Source organism: Aptenodytes patagonicus, chromosome 5 (genome assembly GCF_965638725.1).
Source record: "Aptenodytes patagonicus chromosome 5, bAptPat1.pri.cur, whole genome shotgun sequence".
Classification (NCBI taxonomy): domain Eukaryota; kingdom Metazoa; phylum Chordata; class Aves; order Sphenisciformes; family Spheniscidae; genus Aptenodytes; species Aptenodytes patagonicus.
In genome coordinates this window covers 59,547,746-59,569,792 of record NC_134953.1, presented here as the reverse complement: position 1 = coordinate 59,569,792, position 22,047 = coordinate 59,547,746, and the positions used below count along the sequence as shown (strand labels likewise).

The window sequence follows — 22,047 nt, the reverse complement described above, 5'->3', positions numbered from 1 at the left end:
ATTTCTTGTGTGGGGGACATTATTGTATATGTTGAACATCTTATTTTCAAGATGCAACATCTTAACAGTTTTTTTTGATGTTATCTCTAAGCAATGACTAAGTTCTGAACTGAATAAACAGTCCACAAAGATTTGTACATACATATAGTTTCACAGGAGAAAAACAACCCCCTATTAAGAATCCTATGTTAAAAAAAAATCAGTCTTCAAATATCTAGAAAGAAATATAAATCACCTCTTGGGTTGAAAGTCACACTTAATTTTTATTCCATATTTGGACCTCCTTGTTGAATCATGGCTCCATTTTACTGTGTCACTTGAGTGGTTGCTCTGATTTGTGAAAATTAAAATTAATGTTGTGCTTTAAGAGAAAATGCATTACATCTATTGACCTGTCCTTTCCTTGCTGATGTTACATTTTAATCCTTAAAACTGTGAGAAAGAATGTTTCACTTAACAGATTACTTTTCTTTATCTAAAGTTTTGTGACTTATACATGACAACCAGTGAGCAGTGCTGCAAGACTGCACGAGAGAAACTGGAATTTGATAGTCGATTGAGGCAACAGCAGTTTGGAAGTCAAGCTGAGACTTCCTCTGAAGGGATCACGCTGCCAGTGTCAAAACCATCACCAAGAGTCTCGAGGAAAACTGATCACAAACTAGCACCAACAAAAGGTATTTATATTTCATATTGAGAATTTTCATTCTGGTGGAGATCATGCTCTGGATTAATGAACAGTTGAGTATTTGTTTAATTTTTCTCAGATTAGTGCGGATGTTATTGACTAATACTCATTTCTACTGTGGCAATCGCATAAATGTTTTGGTAGAATATCTGACCCCCGTGTTCAAATGGACTTTGGCTGCATCTATGATCTGAAGCTCTCAAATTCTTAAGGGTGAATTTTGTTGACTGTCATGTGACACAGTCCAGAGGGAAGACAGAAAATGAATGCTCAGATGTTGCAACACAGGCAAATTATTTATTTCCTTCCCAGATCAGAGATGAAACCTTAAACATTTATCAATAAGCAGTCTGTTTGTTTCAATTATTGAAGCCACTTTTCAAGCACAATCATTATGGGAGCTCAGTGTTCTTTCTGAAGTTACAAAGATACTTAAAAACCTTCCCAAGCTGGAAAAAGACCACAGGCTAACAGACTGCAGAGGTACCATGTATGAAATATTTGCATTTGTATGTAGTGTGCATAGTTGCTTCAATTCTAGGCAATACTGAAGAGGTGCAAAGATGACAGAACAGTGATGAAGACTGAGTTTATGTAGCTAAATCAACAATTGTATCAGCAGAGTTGCCCCAACATAAGGAACCAGAAGGTAAAGGCGTGGAAGTAATTGCATCGGGCAGCTGCGCATAAATGATGTGCTATCTGGCAGGGAAACTACATTGTCCTGGAAAGAAAGAACCTTAAAATAGAAGCAGGTCAAACCTATCCACTTAGGACAGATTTACTTTGATTCCAAGGTAAATGGAATCATGTAGTAACAATTTCTTGTCCTTCAGGCAGATTTGGATTCCAAGGTTCTGCCATTCATATGCCCATTCACCTGGGATGTACAGTAAGGGAAGTAAAGATGTCTGGCTAATGAATTATTAAATGTTACATAATTATAAGGGAAGTCAGCTTATCTGATTGAAGCTCGTCATCCATTTTTTCATTGTGTGCCTATAAATGTAGGGCCTTATGAAAAATAGCACTAGGAGTGGGTTGAAATAATGTAATTGTAACTAAATACCTATGTTTATAGGTGATAGCAGAACTCCTTCAAGACCCTCATCAGCTCAAAGTTGCAAAGCATCCGTTTCTACCACTATCAGCAACTGTGCCAGTAGCAACAGAAACACAAAGCTAATTGAGCCAGACACAATAAAGGTATCATGTAAGCTAGTCATCTTGAAATTATGCTGTTTTCCTCTAGGCACATATGTTACTGCATTTTAAATAAGAAACTGTTTTTCTCTTATTTTTAGCTTATGTTTTATTAATAGTTTGTCAAGGGCAGCTATAAACTAGTGAGAGGTTTCTTGATACTTACTATTATTAACATTTTTATATACTGTTGGTTTTGCTGACATCTAGTTATTGAAAATAATTTTTCAGGTGTGAAGGTTTAATAGAACAAAGTGTGTTTTTTATAAATGAAACCACTGTTGGATAAAATGTTTAATGACTTTTTGAGAAATTTAAAATTTAATAATTTATTAGGTTGGTGAGAACTTTAAATGCTTTAGTAGTCTGGAAGATTGTGTATCATAAACCTTTATATGAAAGGTAATTGGAAATAAATAACAGATTTGTGAGCATGTACAGTTTGTTGGGCATTAATTTGTAAATATATGCTGTAGCCTGAAAATATTGATTCTTAGTTAGACTAATATGTTCTATCAGTATTTTCTTTTAAATAAATCACTCATTCAATATAAATTCCTGTGGGAGAAAGACAACAAAGTCACTTTGTTAAGTCAATATTTGTAGAGTGTTAATATTGATCTTTTACCTTTGTTTTCCCTTTCTTGACTGAACCTTTACTAGTTTTCTTTCAACAGAAAATAATAGCTGTAGAAATATAAAACATTAACTGGAAACTGCTAGGATACATTAAAAATGTGCACCTTGAGACTCCTGTATAAAAGGGAAAAAATGGTTATGACCACATAGTATAACTACTGCTAGAAAACGGAACTGATTGTTCTCATGAGTTACATTTTTGTTTCAAATAACAACTCAGTATTTGTTATTGAACTCTGAAGTCCTTTATATCTTCGACATTGCTATACAGTGACACTTGTTCTATATTAAAATTTAAAAACATAATCTCAAAGGAATTTTTTGCAGTGTGTTTAGGTATCTGGACCTCCATGCAATTTAACCTGCAATTTCACCTTGTTCAAACATGATATGTAGTATATAAAACCATTGCACAATTTCCCAATATTGTATTCTTCTTTCTTTGTACAAGCTAGTAAGAACTGACTGAAAAAAAGCAGCTGCAGATATCTATTACTATTGATTAGCATCATACAAAACCTGAAATCAGTCAATAAACGTGAAAAGGTGTAAGAAGAACTACTAATTTTTTTAACCCTAACTATTAAGGGCACAATGCGAACTTTGTCAAAATCAATGAATAAATACACAGTGATTCATTTGGGCTGCAGATCAGAATGTAGCACCCACAATTTTTCTTATTTATCTTCTATTCAGAATTTTTTTTTTTCTGCAGTTCACCTGTCTTTTTGGGACAGTAAGAAAATACTGCCATCATGAAGTTGGACCAAAGCCAACTGTAAATTTCTGACAGAAGAAAACGGTGGAAGTCAAAACATGGTGAACATCTAAATTTAAAAACCCTTAGAAAACATGGAATGTATTCATGGTGCATTCTTCCATGTGTTTTCTTTTTGTCAGTGGAGTTTATGATATGTTCAAAGCCATGTAAATAACTTCGGGGAGGAAAAAAAATAGTTACAGAAGTGCTACAGATGTGCATAGTCAACATGCTGACCTGTTGGGCTTCAACTGTAGTTGAATCACAATTAATTAAAGCATGGCTAATGGAGATCTTAAATTTCTGCAAAATATTCTTCTTGTCGGTTTTAGTCAAGATTGAAAGACATTAACAAAAAAAGAAAGCAGCGTATCATGTTCTAAAATCTTCTCTCTGCGTTGGGTAGCTAAATTCTCCCTGCTAAGGATTCTCACCTTTGCATTCTGCTCTACTGAAGTGAGTGAAGACCTGCACACACAGTGGGTAGCAAAAGAAGTACCTGAGAAAAGACCTTTTCCTGAAAGATACAGTTATATGCTTCCACTCGTATCGGTGAAGTAGCCTCATGCAATTGAACTAGCAAGACTTTTTCTGTGCATATGGAACAGGTTTGTACACGACAAAGCGTTGAACTGAAGTTCTTTGCTTTAATCATAGGAACAATTCCTCTCACAAACATTGCTTTTTATTTTGAATTATACGTGAGTATGTGGACTATTCAATAATGACTTAATGCATTCTATTGCTATTACAATTTATTTGGGCAGTGACCAGCACTGGCAGCAACAGGTAGTCCCTAACATTTCTTTATGATCAACATTTTTAATACAAACATTTCCCACTATGTTAGCTATTACTTGACAACTCTTGTTCTGCATTGAAGTGATGTACTAAAATCAAAACAGAAAAATCATCTTTTTGCTTCCCAAGTTTACATACCTGTTTGTAATTTGACATGGATAACTTAGAGAATATAGCACCACCTTACGCCCTCTGCAAGAATAACAGTTTAGTATTTGATTCCTAAAGCATTGTCAAACTTCTGCTTACTGTTGCTCACATCTTAACCTGCACATTGTTCCTTGAGATATTTTCCCTGCTTACTTGGATCGTTTGATGTTCCTGTTTTAACAATATCTATCTGAATGCAAAACTGCAAAAAAGGTAGTCTTTTGTCTGAAATAACAGCTAGAAAAACGGAAGGTAAACGAACAGGACAAAGCTACTCTCTATGGACTCACTGTGAGATGATGGTTTGAGGACCACTTGCCATAGTGAGAAAGGGGGAATAGGACGTGGTTGTTAGAGTAATTTTTGTACCTGAAAATTGTCACAGTATCTTTTTGAATAGTTATAGCACATTTGGACTGCTGTTTAGACTTGTATTATGTACTTTTATAAGTCTCAAAGAACAGCCATGTTCCTTCATTAGCAGACCTTTTGACTTTGATCTTTTTGAAATGTCGTTCATTTTTCAAACAGTTTTGTAAGGTATTAAGCTTTGAGACTATGTGAGCTAACAACCAGTTATCTCGGCTGTGTCAAGTTTTAAGGAAAAAATCTCAACTTACTGCATATGGACTTTAGAGGAAGTTAGGAGTCATGCAAGTATTGGAATAAGCAGTTTACTGAGAATGGAATAGTACTAGAATGATTTAACAGATTAAACTACATATTCGAATTCTACCACTGATTTATGTTGACTCTATTGTTAATATCAACTCCCATTATCCACTTGTTTGACTGAGACAACCCTATCTGTTGCTCAAAATTTAACCCTCACCATTAAGTCCCAGTAACTTTTGTCTCATTTCACTTCTTTGCTAATTATTCTTTGTGATCGGACCCCTTTTGCTTGTCCCGTCACTAGAAATCTAGTCTCATGGATAAAGATCAGTATAGAATTTTTAGGTGGCCTTGTTAATTAGGTCTATACTGCTACATAAAAGGTGGCCAGGGACTGATCTCTGACTCTGTGGACCAAGTATCATAGGCAGCTTCACGTCCATGAGGCTTAGGCCTAGCACCCTCTCAGGCAGATTGTGTCCACTTTAAATGGCACTTGGCTTGTTTTTTTTTTCCTAGAACCCATGTGGTAGTGTTGTGAGTTTAAGAAATTATGTTTTCCAGTGCCATTCATAGTCTTATGTGTCTTCATCCCAACCAAGAGTACACATTACAAATTGTGGGGTAGGTCATGGCATGGAGGGTGCAAGGTTGTAAAACCTAGTGGGATGATGTTGACTGTGTAGGTGACAGAAAGCCAAATCGAGTGCAGTTACATGCATATGCCTTTTTGAAAGTGGTGCCTGAAGTGAAGAATCCTTTGAACTGTGTACACATTTTCTTGAAGAGCGCTAGTTGTAGTCATCTGAAACAGAGCCATGGAATGAGCTAACAGCTAAACAGTATGGGTGGTAGAGTGTTGAGTGCTTCACCTTGCTTCTTGCTGTCTTTTATTTCACAGTGTAGATGTAGCTGGTGAGATGAGGTCATTGTTCCTCTAACAACATGCTCTTCCCTCTGCATCTCTGATGGCAGAGAAGATAGGTTTCCACAAAGGTCCCAGATCCAACATGTTATCTTAACTGGAAAAGATTATGGGAGATTATGGGAGGGGAGGGACTTGGATATTAGTTTCCATCAGGGATTGGATGTTCCACTGTCTTTTAGATAGCTTAATTGATCTTTGTCTTTTTGATAGCCTTTGCTCTGAGGAAGTAGGTTTGCTTTTAAAGTCTCTTAGAAGTTCCTTAGCAAAGTCTTAATTTTCTTTCAAATCCCAAACCTCCAAAGAACAGCACAAAGTGAGTTGCTAAGTATATAGTATTTGTACTTAAAAGTACTCCATATTGTATTACTCCTGTATGCAAGTATAATTAACAGAATTTGACATCTAAAATTGGTATGATGCATTATGCTACCAGAACTATTGGGGTACTGAGGCTGAAATAATTGTTGCTTTTAGATCAACATCTTGGATAGGACAGGATAGTCTTACCATAACAATAAGTAATTTGAGATTAAGATTGTTTCCGGGTACGTAAAATTTGGAATTCTCAGTATTTATCCACATTGATGTTTTGAGGATGATATAGTTTTATTCCTTTAGTGTGAAGATTCTTTTCATAGCTGAATTTGTGCTATTTGGGTGAAACTGATAAAATAAGAGTGATTCAGAGGCAGAAAATGGAGTGAGAGATAATATTAGATTCCACAGTCTTTCTATGCCAACACAGGTGGTGAGTTTGCTCAAAGTACACCGCGCTCTTTGTTTTGACTAATCTATAAAACGTTCTTAAAGCACAAAGGAATATAATGAAGATTAATTTGGTAATGTTTGAACAAGAAATGTTTAGTATAGAGAAGTTGATCCTGTTCCCACAGAAATCAGTGGCAAAACTGTAGCACAGGACTGAAGGCTCTTAAATCCATGAGTCCCTGAGTAATCTACATTCTTAAGAAATGTAGAGTTCTAAATAGAGAAATCTAAATTTAGGATCAGAGCTGCATGTATTATCAAGTGTGTTACTTGGCATCCTGGGTGTACATACACAGGCAAAGTCCCGTTCTTGCCTGACACCTTTAGGTCATTGACTGTAAAGTACCATCAACTGAGCATGAATGTGCTGTAATGAGAACTGATTCTTTAAAAGGATAAATGAAATGTAGCACTCTGATGAAGACTGTTCGGCCTTAGACGGAGTTAGTAGTCAGCCTCCTTACTGGGAGTTGCATGTAGACCTTCTCTGTTTTTTACCAGCTCTCTTCTCAAATCTGTGTTAGCTTACCTGTTACACTGAACAATAAGCATAGGTACAGCCACCTGGACAGAGCTCTCTGCTGAGATTACACTGAAAGATTCCTTCTGCTAGGCTCCCCTCAGAAACATTATCTTCCATTGCTAGGAAAGTGAATAGAAATCATGGACTTAATCCTGACCAGGGAAGGCAAATCAAGAATGTCTTCCGTTCCTCAAGGCATACAGTATGTCTATAAGGACTTTATTTTTATTTGCTAAAGAAGTATCATTCAAATGATATTTGAAATTGAAAATTGGGACCTGCTGTTTAAAAACCAAATAAAATTTGAAGCATGTAGCAAAATCAAGGCTTCTCTAGGAACCATATTATTCACAAACACAGCAGTTTTCAGTTTATGTATTTCCAACAGCTTTGACAGAAGTCAAGAAGAACCACTTAATTTGGCCAGTACTTGTGTTTGTGATTTGTCTGAGCAAATAACTTCTCACTGTTCAGCTAATCAATTTTGTTCTTTGCTCGATTGACGTGATGGAACTAACGTAGCAGAATTCCAGCCTTTCAGTGGTAAATCACACAGTTCAGAGAATTTCATTATTTCAGTTTGATTCTTCATGGCAATTCAAATTTCATTTCAGCTATTTGAGCATTGGGGTAATCTGTATGTTTCTCAAGCATTTTCACAAGTGAAGCAATGTTACTAACTGCTCTGCAAAAATTGACTACAAGAAGGGCTATTTGAGAAAATTAATTTTAAAAAAAGGAGTAGAAGATCAGTGCTGTATCTTGTGTATTTTATGCAGGATTTATTAAATCATCAAATTAATGTATTTCAGAGAAGGTGCTTTTATCTTGATCAAAGATCAAGGCAACATCTAATATTTGCTTGGTTTCCAGGAATGGCAATGTGCACAATCCAAAGGATGCTTCTACTTAGAAGATGATGGTGAAATCATTAGTCACAAGTACAAGTTGCACTTACCCCAGAGGTCTACAGTATGTATTACCATCAAGCCTTTGAACGTTCATCAGGTTGAAGGTAAGTGTGTTTGTATTTCTTTGGAGAATTTTCCTCTATAAAAAATATTTTCTCTTCTGCTGATACATCTTTCCCTTTCTCACTTGAAATACTTTGCGATATTACGATATAGCAATACTTTTCTCTGTTGACAGAGTCCTATTAAAAATATAATTTAACTTGTCACACCATATTTTCTGCTTAGTCGTTTCACACTCACTGCCTGAGCAGTGAAAATCAGCTAAGTCCATTATCTTTTTCCCTTTAGTCAGCCAACCTCTTAGATTATTTTTGGCTATAGATTTGTGAAGTTTCTTACTACAAAATTCAAACATTAGCACTGTTTGCAGTATCTCTCTTTAAGGTGTTAATGTACTTTGTGGTAAACAACAGTACGAAACTTAGTGAATATTGTATTCTCCACCTCAAATACTTTTGTAAATACTTAAAATAGGTTATGGCTTTTTATGGCAGTACGGTATCTTGATGTTTTGATTATGAATCTTGTCTGAGGGATTCGTAGCTTATTTTGCCTATTTTAATTTTCATCTTGAAAGAGTGAAGCCCAGCATTAGAGCCACCTGAGATTAGTCAGCCTTTGTGCTCCTTTTTTCCGAATGCTATTGGCTTTGTTCTCTCCAGTGATTTACCAAGGAGCTTTATCTAGTTGCTACATTGGAATTATTTTTTTCCCCAAGTAGATTACTTCCTCTTTAATCCTGTGAAACAGGAGCCATTAGATCCCAAAGATGTTTTAGTCATCTGGACTGGCTGTTGTGCTGCAGGTTGGTAATTGGTTCTGATTGAGGTTGGTAATAAAAACTTCACTGCAAATAACTGACAGAAAGTAGTCATTTTCCAATTACTATCTGGCTGAAATGGGAAGCTGATCAACAGACTTCTAATGGTGAGGAAATGTGGTCTGATACTAACAGATTTGAGTCACAGAATGTCTCAGTGTTCTGCTCTTAACTTTTCTTTTTCATGTGGCACCCTCGAAAACGGTGCCTTAGAATAGTTCTGCTGCAGGATTGTCCAGACATTCTGTGTAACCAAAAGAGTACTCACTTGTCTTTCGTTTAAAAAAAAAAAAAAAAAAAAAAAAAAAAAAAAAAAAAAAAATTAAAAAAAAAAAAATTCTACTTTTGCACAACATTGTTGTCCTGTATATAGAAATATCTTTGTGTTTTGTTGTGAAGAGGAAGGCATAATACTGGGATGTAAAGAAAGGATCCATGTTAGCAGAGCAATTACCTTTTTATGAGAAATCAAAAATATCTTCAAATTTTTAACAAAGTTGTGTGGTGTGTAGCCACTCTTTAGTATTCTTGACTCCTAACGGTAGAAAAACTAAGCCCCTCACTGTTTTGCTGTGGTCTGATTAACTTGAAGACCACTAAATAGCTCATTGATTGATTGCCCTCAGGAACTGAGCAGCTACAAGAAATCAAAGAGGTTCAAATGGCATCCATTCGACATATGTAAGACCAGGCCTCCATTCCAATCCAACCGAAGACAAACAAAGAACAACTAGTGATGCCATGTAGAGGGATCTTGCTATTTAAATCTTAAAAATAATTGAAACTTATACTTCTGAGATTTACATCTCCTGGTATCCCTAGCTTCTGCACATAACCTGGGTTTCCAGTCAAGGTGAGTTTAACAATATTTTACAGAACTTCAGAAGAGAATATGATATAATTTTGCTAATATCCTTAATTGCAGGTATCTAGGAGCCTTAGTATAAAGAAAAGTAATAAATAATAATGTTGTACTAATGGTAGAAAACAATGAAAATAGCTTCCTGAGCTACCAGAGGTTTTAATATTAGAACTATTAATAGTAATCATTATTTGTAAGACAATCACAAGACTTGGAACAATTTATCTGATCGACCTAAATAGGAAGGAAATCCTGATAGCATATAATGGATTTTTTTTTCCATCTTATATTAACAGGGATCAATATTATAAATACCATGGAAACATCTACTTCGGGGTTCAAAGAAAACCAATTTTGAGCCATTATTAAGCATTTGTGTTGGGAATGTTTTTCTTTTTAGGAAAATCTTGTCACTGGTTGTCAGTGGATACAGCTTTGTATATTCTGAAGGAAAATGAAACCCAAGAAAATCTACAGCTTGTGAGCTTTACTGAACAACAAAACAAAGAGGTTAGATATTTTTGTTGTATTCCTAGTTTAATTGTTATATCTTTAGTGTATGTGTTAATGCTGCACAGATGAGTTCCCAATGTTTGGAAGGAATTCAAACTGTACCTAATCAGACTAGAGGAGAGAAGAAACACTTGTTCTGTGCATGTTCCCTTTCAAAATTGAGAGAACTTACACAAGGTAAGATGTAATACTGTCTTAGTTATGCCCTTTGGATGGGCTGAATTGCAAGCCACTTGTATAGAAGTTTAATGAAATTCCTTTGAGGACCATATTGTCATGTGGTGTGTTGGCAAGTATTGCTGAGTTGCTGGTTATCTGTATAGATACTCTGTGGAAACTCACTTGTATTTCTGCACCTTCAAAAACAAAAGTTCAAAGGTAAAATTTGTTAAAATTTCTTTTATTTTCTTTCTCCTTGCCATATATATATTTTGAACTTCATAGTGCACAGAATATTGTTATCCTATGGCAGAAATAAGGGAGGACAAATGGCAGCATTAAGTTACTTCCCCCTTACAAGCCATAGGGAACTTGGCTTGCTTCTTAAACCCGAAGTCACTTGTGACTTTTTACATAGGAAGTTTTTGTTGCTAGTTTGAACAAAGCTGATAAATCAGGGAGGAAATTAAAAACTCGGTGGGTTTTGTCAGCCTACTGCTGGCTGCTTTTGTTTTAAAGTTTAACAATTAAAGAGTGTTACAAACCTGAAAAATGATAGGACTGTTATTAGACATTTCCAGTAATGACTGTTCTCCCCTCATCCCTGGTCCTGTATGTTTTTCTAACTTTTATTATAACTAAGAGATTCACTAGTTTTTGTGTCTTTAAAATGGCATCACACAGCATCCCACTGTAGATGTGTTTTCTTTAAGGAAAGAACCTAGCATTACCAGTGTTTTCAAGTAATTAATCACTTTTGTATGAATATTACTAGTAATAAATAAAGGTATCATTTGAGAAGTAACTTACAAACTTGTCTGTCTTCCTTTAAGAGTAGATGTTTGGATGGAAAGGGGAGCTTGGATCAGGCATTTACTGGCTACTCCCATTCACAACAGGCTGTAGGTTGAAGAAGGTAAAACCACAATTTACTGGAGAAGCAAAACTGGTGTATAGAGGTGAAGATGGAGAACTGGCTCTGACCAAAGAGTTCCGGTGAGTCATATTCCCAAATAGGCATGGTAACTATTGCAAAAGTGTGTGCTCCAAATAACATCTAGCTTTTTAAAAGCTGTATGTTACTAAAATACTGTTTGTACAGAATATTCTCAAATAGACTGAATAATTATCGACAATATTATGAGACAGTAAAAGAAACAGAAGTATTTGGGAATAGTTCTGCCTTTTTAATCTTTTAGAGCCGTTTTATTGGATATATTTGAAACAATTGATTTGGATGGAAATGGCCTTCTAAGTTTGGAGGAATACAATTTCTTTGAACTGAGAACGAGTGGTGAGAAATGTGATGAGGAAGCATGGGCCGTATGTAAGGGTAAGTTTGTGGCTGCGTTTGATACAACTAATTAGGGCTATCAATCTACTTGCAAGCTGTTGTTTATAGCATCCTACTATAGCATCCTACTATGTATCTAGTATAGAAGAACCGAGTATTTTGTAGCCTATACCAAGAATGCATGTAGATATTGTTCTCTTCTCCCTTTGTTTTTATTGTTTTCCTTTTCCAGCCTCCTGTCTCTTATTTTGCTTCATTCTGGTCTGTGGGCTACTGACCTTCTGCTGAGAAAATTCTTCCCATTGTTAACTGCAAAGTTTTGTAGGTGAAAGATTTTATAGCTGCCAAAAACTACAGGTTTTCTAATCATGAATCATATGGTGAATTAAGCTGTAACAGGTTTAATCAATCTCCTTTCTGCAGATTAAGCTGATACTGCTTTCGTATCTCAAAAAGTGTTGAGACGGACATTTAATTAGTGTCTATATGATGCTTTAAAAATGGCATCTGGAGCTTACGATGATTGTTTAGAAAATTAGATATTAGAAAATCAGACATTAGAAAATGCCTATTGCAACTATAGATTTTCTTCGGATGTAAGCAGTTTTTCATTAAAAATCTGACTTTTGAAGGTTCAAAATAGGGTGTGTCGGTTTGTTCATATTGTGCTATGTGACAGCCATGAGATTCTGAGACTTCCGTGAGTGGGACGAGGAAGCTAACAGACATTTAAGACTCTTCCAGCTGTACTTTGTTTTCTGTCTACTGATACATCTCATCAATGTTACTGGATGTCTTGCCAGCTTGCAGGAGCAGCGTTGGGCCACAAATGTCAATTTTGTTTTAAAGGAATTCTGTGGCATTGCTTTAAGCTTGCAGAGGCCTTGAGATTGTGTGTATTTACCTCATAACAGGGCGAGGAGAGAACAACCACCAGTGACTGTAGGCTGCTCTAATAATACAGTGCATGAAAGCAGTGGTTTCAAAGCATTGGCGGTTTAGCTGCAGTGAGTAAACAAACTGGAAATGTAGAAGCCATTGTATGAAAACTAGAAGTTTCGCTAAGAAATATAGTTTTTCTGCAACTCATGTCCGACATGCCAGTATGGCATATCATTATATATCGGCCCATGTCACGTTTGATATAATTGCTTTGTAGGCTATGACACATTGCTTAATTTGGGCCAAAATACTTAAAATCTGGCAAGTCCTGCTAACTATTTCTCCCTAAAACACTCTAAGATATTGGACTTTTTCGTAAATGATAGAAAGCTCATGCAAAAATACTTTTCTATATATGAGTTTCTTGTCCCTTTCATGCCTGTACATGCTATTCCACACTTTATGACTTTGTCAGTGTTATGCCTCCGCACACTGGTCTCAACATGAGTAGGAGGGGTGTGTGCGTGAAGTGTATAAGAGAGGAAAGAAGAGAATATGGTGAATGTTTTAGCAGGTCATTAATCAGTTGAAGGGTTCAGATGAATACGATAAATCTTGACACCAAAGTTCAAGCCATTTATTATAGCATCTGGACCCTTAGATAGATTTATTAAATTGGTAATCCCTTTTTAATAATATATAGTAAAGATTTAGCATTGTTATGAAGATGAGAAAACCATTTTTAAAAATCTCTGACACAAGGGCATTTCAATTATGTGTTTGCTGACATTAGAGTGGTCGATCTATGATATTCTATCAAGAGAGGGGTGTTAGGATTACTGGCATTTTATTGCTTTTTAGGAACTAAGTAAATCATTTCTATATCAAGGACCTCAAGCACTAAGGGTGCTGGCCCCAGCAGACTTTCATTTCCCATTCCTAATATACCCCATTCTGCAAATCTCAACCACAGCAAATATGGCTAGCAAAAAGAAAAAAAGAATCAATATGAACTCTTTCTGTTTTGAAATCTTGCCATCTTTTGGGTTATACAAGGGGCCAGCTGTTTCTAGTCATTATCTAAAATCCACGGGGAAGCTCTGCAAAGAGCACATTATCTGGTCAAGGACTTTCTTTCCCAAATAATATTGGAGAGCCTGAGGCTGCAAGGTGGCTCCATCTTGTAAACATCTCCCAAAAAAGTGGGAGTTTGGCTTTGGAAGAATAAAGGGTGTTTGCAGAGACAGCAGATGTTTAAGTGCTACCTTATATTTCTTCTTAAACAGAGAATTTTGATATGAAGAAGAATGAATTAACAAGACAAGGATTTATGGATTTGAATCTCATGGAAGCCAATGACCGTGAAGGGGATCCAAGTGACCTTTGGGTCACTTTATTGTCTCTGGGCTACAATAAAGCATTAGAAATGACAGAGGTATGATAGCCATATAGCAAAAATAACTGCTTCACGTACAACTTGCTGCACATGTTTAACTGCAGTACTGCTTCTGTTGTCTGTCATAAATTGATTTCAGTAGGTCAGTGATGCAGTCCAAACAGTGTTAATACAGGGTTTACACCATGACTTTCAGTCATTATAGTATCCTGTTTCTTAGGATGACACTGACATTGTTGAAAGAGGAAATACGCCTTTTGCTTTAGAGAAAGCCAGTATTTTGTGGGGTTGTAGAGGAAGGAATCTTGGGTTATACCTGTTGAGAGAATTCACGCACCTTGCTGGTGGGAAGTGATAAGAAGACAGTGATGGTAAACTGTGACCTGTCAGCAAACCTACAAAATGCAGGACTTGCTCTGCTTAAAAAAGTCACTTTCTTGGCCCAAGCTGCCATAGAAGCGGATAAGGAGAAGATAACTTTTTTCCCCACATGATTCAGAATTTATAATTTTCAGACATGGCTATTTCTGTTGCCTTTCACAACAGTGTCTGAAGGTGTTCAACATAAAATTTTAATGAAAGGGCTTCTGGTGGCACACTGTTTACTTTACAGGACCAGGGATTATTTCTCTGATGTTTCTGTGTGCTTACAGTTTGGTTTTTTTTTTTTAATAATTTATTTATTTTTCAGAAACAGTATCAGTGTTGGTGTTAATAGTTCTCACTAAAGAAAGAGGGTATCTTTAATGAATAGAAAAGAAATTATGAAAAATTAAAGAAAACATTAAATATACAGGTAATTTCATCTTTTAACTTTCATTCCCAAGAAAAGCTGATTTTTTTTTTTTTAATCATAGTCTGATTATATTATTTCTTTACTTTTGTTAAACTAAATCAGGTCAGTGCAGTCACCATATAAAAATATATGTGTGTGAAACAAATACAAATACAGAACCAAAAATACTCAGTTTGGTAGAGAGACTTCAGTTGTCTCTCAGTGAAAATATTGAGATCATGGTGATTGATTTCTTGATGAGTAGCACTTTCTCCTTTTCCTGCGAGTATGGTTAGCAGAGCAACTACAAAATTGTCTTTCTGCATTTCTGACATAAGAGGGAGCTATCCTCTAAGAAAGAAGATTTTTGGGGAGGTTTTTATCAAGTTAGAAATTCTGAAAAGGTATTTTGTGCCTTATACTAGCTGTGGTTTATAGCTATAGTCTTTGCTTTCCAAAGGACAACATAGCTCTCTGAATGCTTTAGTCATTCATCTGAAAATGTATATCTACTTAACTTGTGTCTATATAACTTAACCCTTTAATTCCTTGATTTCAGATGATTTACGAGATTGATATTTCAGGAGCATTGAGCCTAACAAATTAGAGACAGAACTGAGAAATTCTAGTGGATTCCAACAGCCATTTGAAAGAAACCGAGGTGCTATTACTGAGTCTAAGGAAATGCAAACTGGTTGTTACATGTACTAATCTTAGCCAAGATACTATAAGAGCAGAGTGCTTAATGCAACATTGCAGATATTTTAAATCTGTATGAAGTGGCACAAATAGCAAGAGGGTGACAGGTAAAGGAGACAAGTTTATTTCAGACACTGAAATACATTCATACTTCATCTTAATTCCTGTATGTTTTGCTATCCAGTGAAGGGTTTGCTATGTTGGAGCCAAATGCACCAAACTGCGTATTAAGTGTGCTGTGACTGGCACGAAAAACATTCATTTGTCCTGAGCTTTCATTTGGTTTAAAAGATTGCTACAGCTCTCAGGTTTTGAATATTTAATATTTCAGTGGCATACTTGTATTTGGGTAATTCTACTTCAGAGCATATATGAAAATACTTAGGAACTGTGGATGAAAATCTGAGGGGGAAAAACTACAGATAAAGTGATGATAAAACCATTTTCTCCATTGCAGGCATGCCCCTTTGTTATTGACATCTATGCAGAAAAATGCAAACCCAGAATTAAAGCCATATATCTAGAGGGAGGGAGCTGGCAACTCAACAGGGCTATTTGCAAGTCTGTAGTTAATAAAGGAGAGGCCAAAGTAATGGATGGCTGTGAAAACATAATCATCTATACCTATAAAGCGGGCAGGAGAATCACTTCTGTTATTGAAAATAAGGTATGGCATGAGACTTCTGTAAGGTACTTTGTGTTAATGTCTATTATTGTTGTTCTTCCCTCCTTGCGTCATTTTTGAGAATTACATTTTCTGATATCAAGTTTCTCTATCTAGTTCATTTAAAAAAGAAAAAAAAAGTGCCTGATGCAAAGCTCTTTTTGACATATGACTCGGACCTCAAAAGAGTCTGGATCAGTGTTCTTGGAAGGGACAGCTTATTATAATGAGGCAAGCAGTTTTAAGTATCATATAGAATCTGAATATTTGTTTGTGTTCACGTTCCAATTTTTCAATATCTTGATAATTACTGGAGATATAATATGTTCAGAACGCCAGAAAACAAATACTAAGAACAGGAAATACAATTACAGAAAGAGCAAAGACTACAGCGTTTACACACTGAAAATATTAAATAGTGTATAAGAAAGAAAGAGCAGTGATTTGCATTGATTGTGTTTTAGAAGCATATTATGGATGAATTGTTAACTGGCTAGCAGTTCTACTTTATTGCTAATCCAAGTTAACCATTGTAAATCCAAGCAAAAGTGATTGGTGAGAAGCAGAGATTTTAAACCTTTTTGCATAGATCCTAATGAATGTGCTGTTCATTCTCAGTTTCATTTACATCAGGAACTGTGAGTAAATAAATACAGTGCAGTAAGCTGCTAACCTTAAGACGCTTTAAATCTTGAAAGATCACAGCAAGAAGTATATTTTTAAATGGACAAACATGCAAAAGGGGGTGGGTTGGTGGACTAATATTAGGACTGAATGCCGAGGCTCCTTGGAACTATGGGTTTAGATCTGCACTTCGGCCTTTAGGGTAGATATACTGGAGTTATTTATGTTTGGGGATATGTCAGAGAAGGAGATGAGGTCTGTACTGAGGCAACTGGATGCCATCCGATTAAAATCACTGACCACTGCCATTTATACCATTTAGGTTTCATAAGTACCTCTGTTCTGCGTTGAAGCGAATAGTTGCACTTCCCTGAAAATCTCATTAGAATTTGTAGACTGGAGGCTTTTTTGTATTGTAAATGTTTGGAAAGAAATAATGAAAAGGCAGGTTTATGCATCTGTTGTCTTCTAAGCTTCCCGCAGTGCAAGCAGTCTGATTATATCTTCAGTTATTATACTGATGATTTCAATGGAAAGAATTGTTTCTTTGTTATTTCTGTAATTAAATTAAGGAAATATGCTAGTTGCTGAGGGATTCTGTTTTAGTCTTGCATATGTATTTAATCAGTGGGTAGAGAAAGGTGTCTGTCTTCTAACACTCTCTAGTCAGGGTGTGAGCTGGGGAGATTAAAAGACCTTGCATACAGAGCCTCAAATTTCTCAGGGAGTAAGCAGTACCAAGTCTATTGTCTGCCTATTTATATGCCAAAATAAATAATTAATGAGGCATTTCCTATCATCCAAAGCAGAAACTTACTCACCTAGCACAGAGGGTATATTATAGTATCTGTGACCTTGTTCCTGTTGCCATAAGTATCTTCCTGTACAGGTAATTCTTTTGTTTGCCTTTACCTCACTGCCATGTAGAAATGAGGACTTCACCAAAGTGATGCCAGAGCAGCTAGGTCAAAGTAATAAGCAGCTTAACACTAGATTGTGTTTACATTTCTGTAATGATACCATATTTCAAGAATTACTGTATTTGCACTCTGCTGTCCACAACCCTTTGTACTGTGAGCACCAGAAATAGTGGTTTGGTTTGGTTTGGTTTGGTTTGGTGTTTGTTTTTTTTTTTTTTTTAAGGTCAGTCCTTACCAGTCTAGTAGTAGCTTATTTGCTGCATGAGGCTGATTGTGTAAAGTAACTGTGTTTCTCTTCTATTTCTGAATACAGAGAGATTGTTGGATAGCATTGTCTAAGAATCAAACATTTCTCAGCACCTCTGTCAAATTGAGATTTATCTAGAGACAACTGAATAGCAGAGTACAGTAGCATGTCCTTAGGTCTTGTGTCTGAGTATTGCTTGGGATAAACTGGTGGTTAAAGAATTTTCTGTTAGCCAAGCTTTCAGTTTTATATATTGGATCCTTCTTGCATAGCTTTAGCAAGAGCATCTGTTCTTTAAGTGATTATACTTATATTAATTTCGTCAAATATTTTTTTAAAATCTCTATTAATGAAGTCTTCAGAAATGGCCTGTAGGGGATGTTGCAAATAAAAATTGGGCAAGCATCCGGTGACACTTCTCCAGATCACTGTCCTCGCCTCTAGTGATTTGCAGGTCAAGGACTACTTGAGACAGAAATATTTTCTTTGTACTTAAAATCTAGTATGAATTTGTCCAGTCACCTTTTGAAACTATGTAAACTGTTAGGATCTGTAACATTCTGTGGCAAATAGTTTTCTCACTAAATGGTGTTCCCGAGTTGCGTCTTTGTAAGTGCTTAAGTTATTTCAATGAGTCTTAAATGACTTTTGACAATGGATCTGGGCTCTGATGATGCTAAGGTACATTTGAAACTGTACTCTTCAAAGATAATAGACATCAGCATCCTTAAAGCGTTTCTATCCTATAAAATAGCAAAGTCAGAGGAAGGAAGAGGAATGTGTAGTTGTTACATAAAGAGCAGCCACTTAATCATTGAGACTAATGGGTTCCTTCATGTTTTTTCACTTGCAGTCTGAAAACAAAGTGATTATTCATGTCAACAACGAGCAGAGTAAGAACTGCCTAAGTAATAGGGGACTTACTGTTTTTGCTGTGGAAGTGGCACCAAAATCCATGACGGTAAGATTTTTATTGTTTAGCCAACTTAAAATCTAAGCAAAAAGAAAAAATCATGTGACATCTTTACAGTTTCCTTTTGCAGGTCTTTTATCATGATAATGAGCATGTGGATAGTAGCATCTTCATCACCAGTGCAGATCACATATAGGTCTTGATATTTCAAAGCTGAACATGTACTTGATGTATCCATGTTTCCCTGTGCAGATTGCTATAAAAGTCCGTAGCTGTTCAGTTTTTCATACGTGTGCCTGTTTGTTGTCCATTCAATACATGTACCATTTACTAATATTTTTAAATATTCTTTTTCTAAGGCTGTATTTTTTTTTTTTACTTAGCAAATTTTAATCAGATATATAGATGTCTGTGAGAAACAGACCAAGCAGAGACAAAAGTGTATGTATTGCACTCCTTACAGTGTGATTTGCAGATGGCTGATTTTTTTTTTAAACTTGACTTATGGATTATGTTTAGCCACAAGGCAATTTGATCTGCTGATCCCTATTCCAGAGCGGGACAGGCTTTAGTGAAAATTCTAAATGAGGGTTCTAAGGGATAGAATGAGATTGAAAATGCATTACAAATGCTGATGATATTTTTCTTCATTCATTTATGAAGAAAATCCAGTTTTTATCATTCTAAAAGTATGGTCTTTTTCTTTAAAAGAAGAGGCATCCAAACTATTTTATATTTCACAGCTTTCCAGTGTGGATGCATTCAAACCCGTTGTAAACAGATACAGTCCCATGACTCTGGCAGGATTGGGGCCTATTCTAATATTGCTGCTGACACTTTAGATATCTATAGCCTGATCCTGTAAGGTGTTTTATTAATCTTAATTTTGGCTTCATTCAGTATAAATTGTAGGCTCAGTGTCCCTTATGGATTTTTTTGCTGTCATGCAATTAAATTCAATAGTAAGTTTTGAATACAGCTGTCATAGGTGCTGAATGTTCATCATTTAATGTTAGTGATGTAAGTACTGAAACAGTTCATTTTGCTTACATAGCACTTCAGGTAACATCCACCCAGTTCTCCAATAAACAACTATTTTACCTCTGTTTTCTCTCTTCTACACAGGTTTCTCAGCACGTGATGCCGCTGAACGAGCAGGAAGAATGGCTTTATAATTGTGTGCATTCCCTCTTACGTTAAATGTTCTAGTTAGAGAGCTGTTTCTTGGTAGCATTCAGACTAAACCAGGAATTTTTTTTTGGCAGCTTCTAGGCAATTTCTAGTCTTGTCCTTCTCAAAAAGCTGGCATACCGTTACACTTTGCAGAGTTTGATTTGTTAAAGCCAATGAATCACATAAGTACTTACTTATTTCTGGTATCACACTTCTGCTAATGGCTTTTAAGAAACATGTATAGTGATAGCTTAGGGATGGAATAACTATGTAAAATCCTTTGACAGAGTAGAGTATTCATCATGTACTGTCTAACAAAATACATCGGCATGAAAACATTGAGACGATAAAAATTAGTACTGTTCAGTAATATAGCTGACAGTTGTAATATAATTGTGCTTTATAAAGGCTGTTTTCCCTAAATATGCTCTTATTTTCTATAACGTTATGTAGTTCCATCACATGCTGGAACTGTTTCACTGAGGAGAAACTTGCTTTGTTAAATTGGTCTGATGGGTTCCTAATTAAACACTCTTGTGGTTTTGACATGACAAGTATAAAGGGGTGAGGTTCATGATTTTATTTTGCCACCTGATAAAGGATTTGGTTCTTTCTCTTTTTTTTTCTTTTTTTTTTTGTCATTTGATAATAATACTCATCTTACACTTGTTCTGAATAATTACTGTTTTTATACACTTTTGTATAAAATAAAATCTGCCTTTTCGTATGTGATAAGGAAAAAACATTAGTTGAGGAAAATGAAGGTTTTGTTTTAGGGTCTTGACTGTTAAGAGCAATTAATTATTTCCAGGGTAGCTGAAATAATGAGACTGAAGCCCACCAAGTTTAAGCTGCAATAGCAATGAAAAACAATTTTGAGGTACTAAAAATATTTAGCCTATTATGTTTTTCTAGTTCCTCTAAATGTCTGTTAATGTGGAAAAAAATGATGACCCTGGTCACTGGATGCTTAAAAAGTGTCCGAGTTTAAAATAGACATTAAATGTATGTGACCTCATCTGCAAGTAGTCTTGAAAAGCTATATTTATCTGCCAGCAACTCCTGCGCTCTGCTGTTACTCTGCTGTAATCGTACCCTGGGCAAGTAAATGTCAGTTACAAAATGAGAGCTCTGCTAGAGGCCGTCTGTGATTTACACGCTTCAGCAATTGGTGCTCAGGCAGCTTTACTGGTGATCTCTTAGTTTTCCATTTATTTTTTTTTTTCTTAGCAGGTACAGCAGCTATCATTTTCAGAATTGTCTAAAAGAAGTAGAAGTTGTAGTAAGAAGCCCCACAAATATTTGGTAATTTCTAGCAAACAACTGAGCTCTGTAAATGCTGCCTCAGGGAAGGTGTGGTTACATCAGAAGTTCCTAGCTACATCTCTTAAGAAGGAGCTGGGAAATAATGAGACACTCTATGCGTACAGTACACAGTGCAAAGCAAGCACTCCGTTATTTGCATTTCTTTTGTTTATAAAATCAGTCTTGAAGATGTGGCAGGAATCGATATGGTACTCTTCCTGCATTTTAGGAAACAAGTGGCTAAAATTGAAAGAAGTACTTAGCTGAGAAATCATTGTACGTGAAAAGACTTGGTTTTGTCTAGGGTCTAGTTAAACATGACACAGTAATACAGAGTGGAACCTTTTTTCTTTTCTGATCCTGTTGCTGCTAGGTAGAGTTTCATTACCTTAACTTTTTAGGTGGGAACACAGGCTAGCTCTCCGTGGTAGGTTCTACCTTTCCTGCCCTGGAGGAGATGAGAATAGAGATCTCGGTCTTATCTGCAGGGTCTTTTCTAATAATGTACCATCAAGGTAGAGAAACATTCTAGCTTCTCTTTTTAAGGCTGAACACAGGTACTAGCCTCTTTTCTTCAGTGGGAGACATTTGGGAGAAAAAGTGTCTGTAACAGCTGTAACATGAATTTCTGGAATGCTACCTTTCTTTTGAGAACTAGAGCTATAATAACAAAATGCAGCTGCTTTGTGGCTTTGCTAACGCTGGCCTTCCCAGACCCCCCTTGTGTTTGCATTGGGTGGGTCTCCTGCTTG

General features: G+C 36.0%; 1 protein-coding gene across 6 annotated transcripts in view; it reads left to right on the top strand.

The window, feature by feature from the left end:
- EFCAB7 (EF-hand calcium binding domain 7) overlaps positions 1–20,610 on the top strand; it is a 30,965-nt gene extending 10,355 nt beyond the window's left edge. For 5 of the 6 annotated variants that reach the window (XM_076340009.1, XM_076340012.1, XM_076340008.1 and 2 more), the window contains 10 exons: positions 482–677; positions 1,770–1,894; positions 7,949–8,090; positions 10,132–10,241; positions 11,242–11,399; positions 11,603–11,736; positions 13,866–14,014; positions 15,907–16,116; positions 18,758–18,865; positions 19,943–20,610. In XM_076340009.1, coding sequence (XP_076196124.1) covers positions 482–677; positions 1,770–1,894; positions 7,949–8,090; positions 10,132–10,241; positions 11,242–11,399; positions 11,603–11,736; positions 13,866–14,014; positions 15,907–16,116; positions 18,758–18,865; positions 19,943–20,017 — 1,407 coding nt within the window. In that variant the 3' untranslated portion in view covers positions 20,018–20,610. Of the gene's footprint in view, positions 1–481; positions 678–1,769; positions 1,895–7,948; positions 8,091–10,131; positions 10,242–11,241; positions 11,400–11,602; positions 11,737–13,865; positions 14,015–15,906; positions 16,117–16,230; positions 16,490–18,757; positions 18,866–19,942 lie in introns of those variants that run through there. The other variant, XM_076340014.1, reaches the window with a different exon arrangement.
- Positions 20,611–22,047: the final 1,437 nt, after the last annotated feature.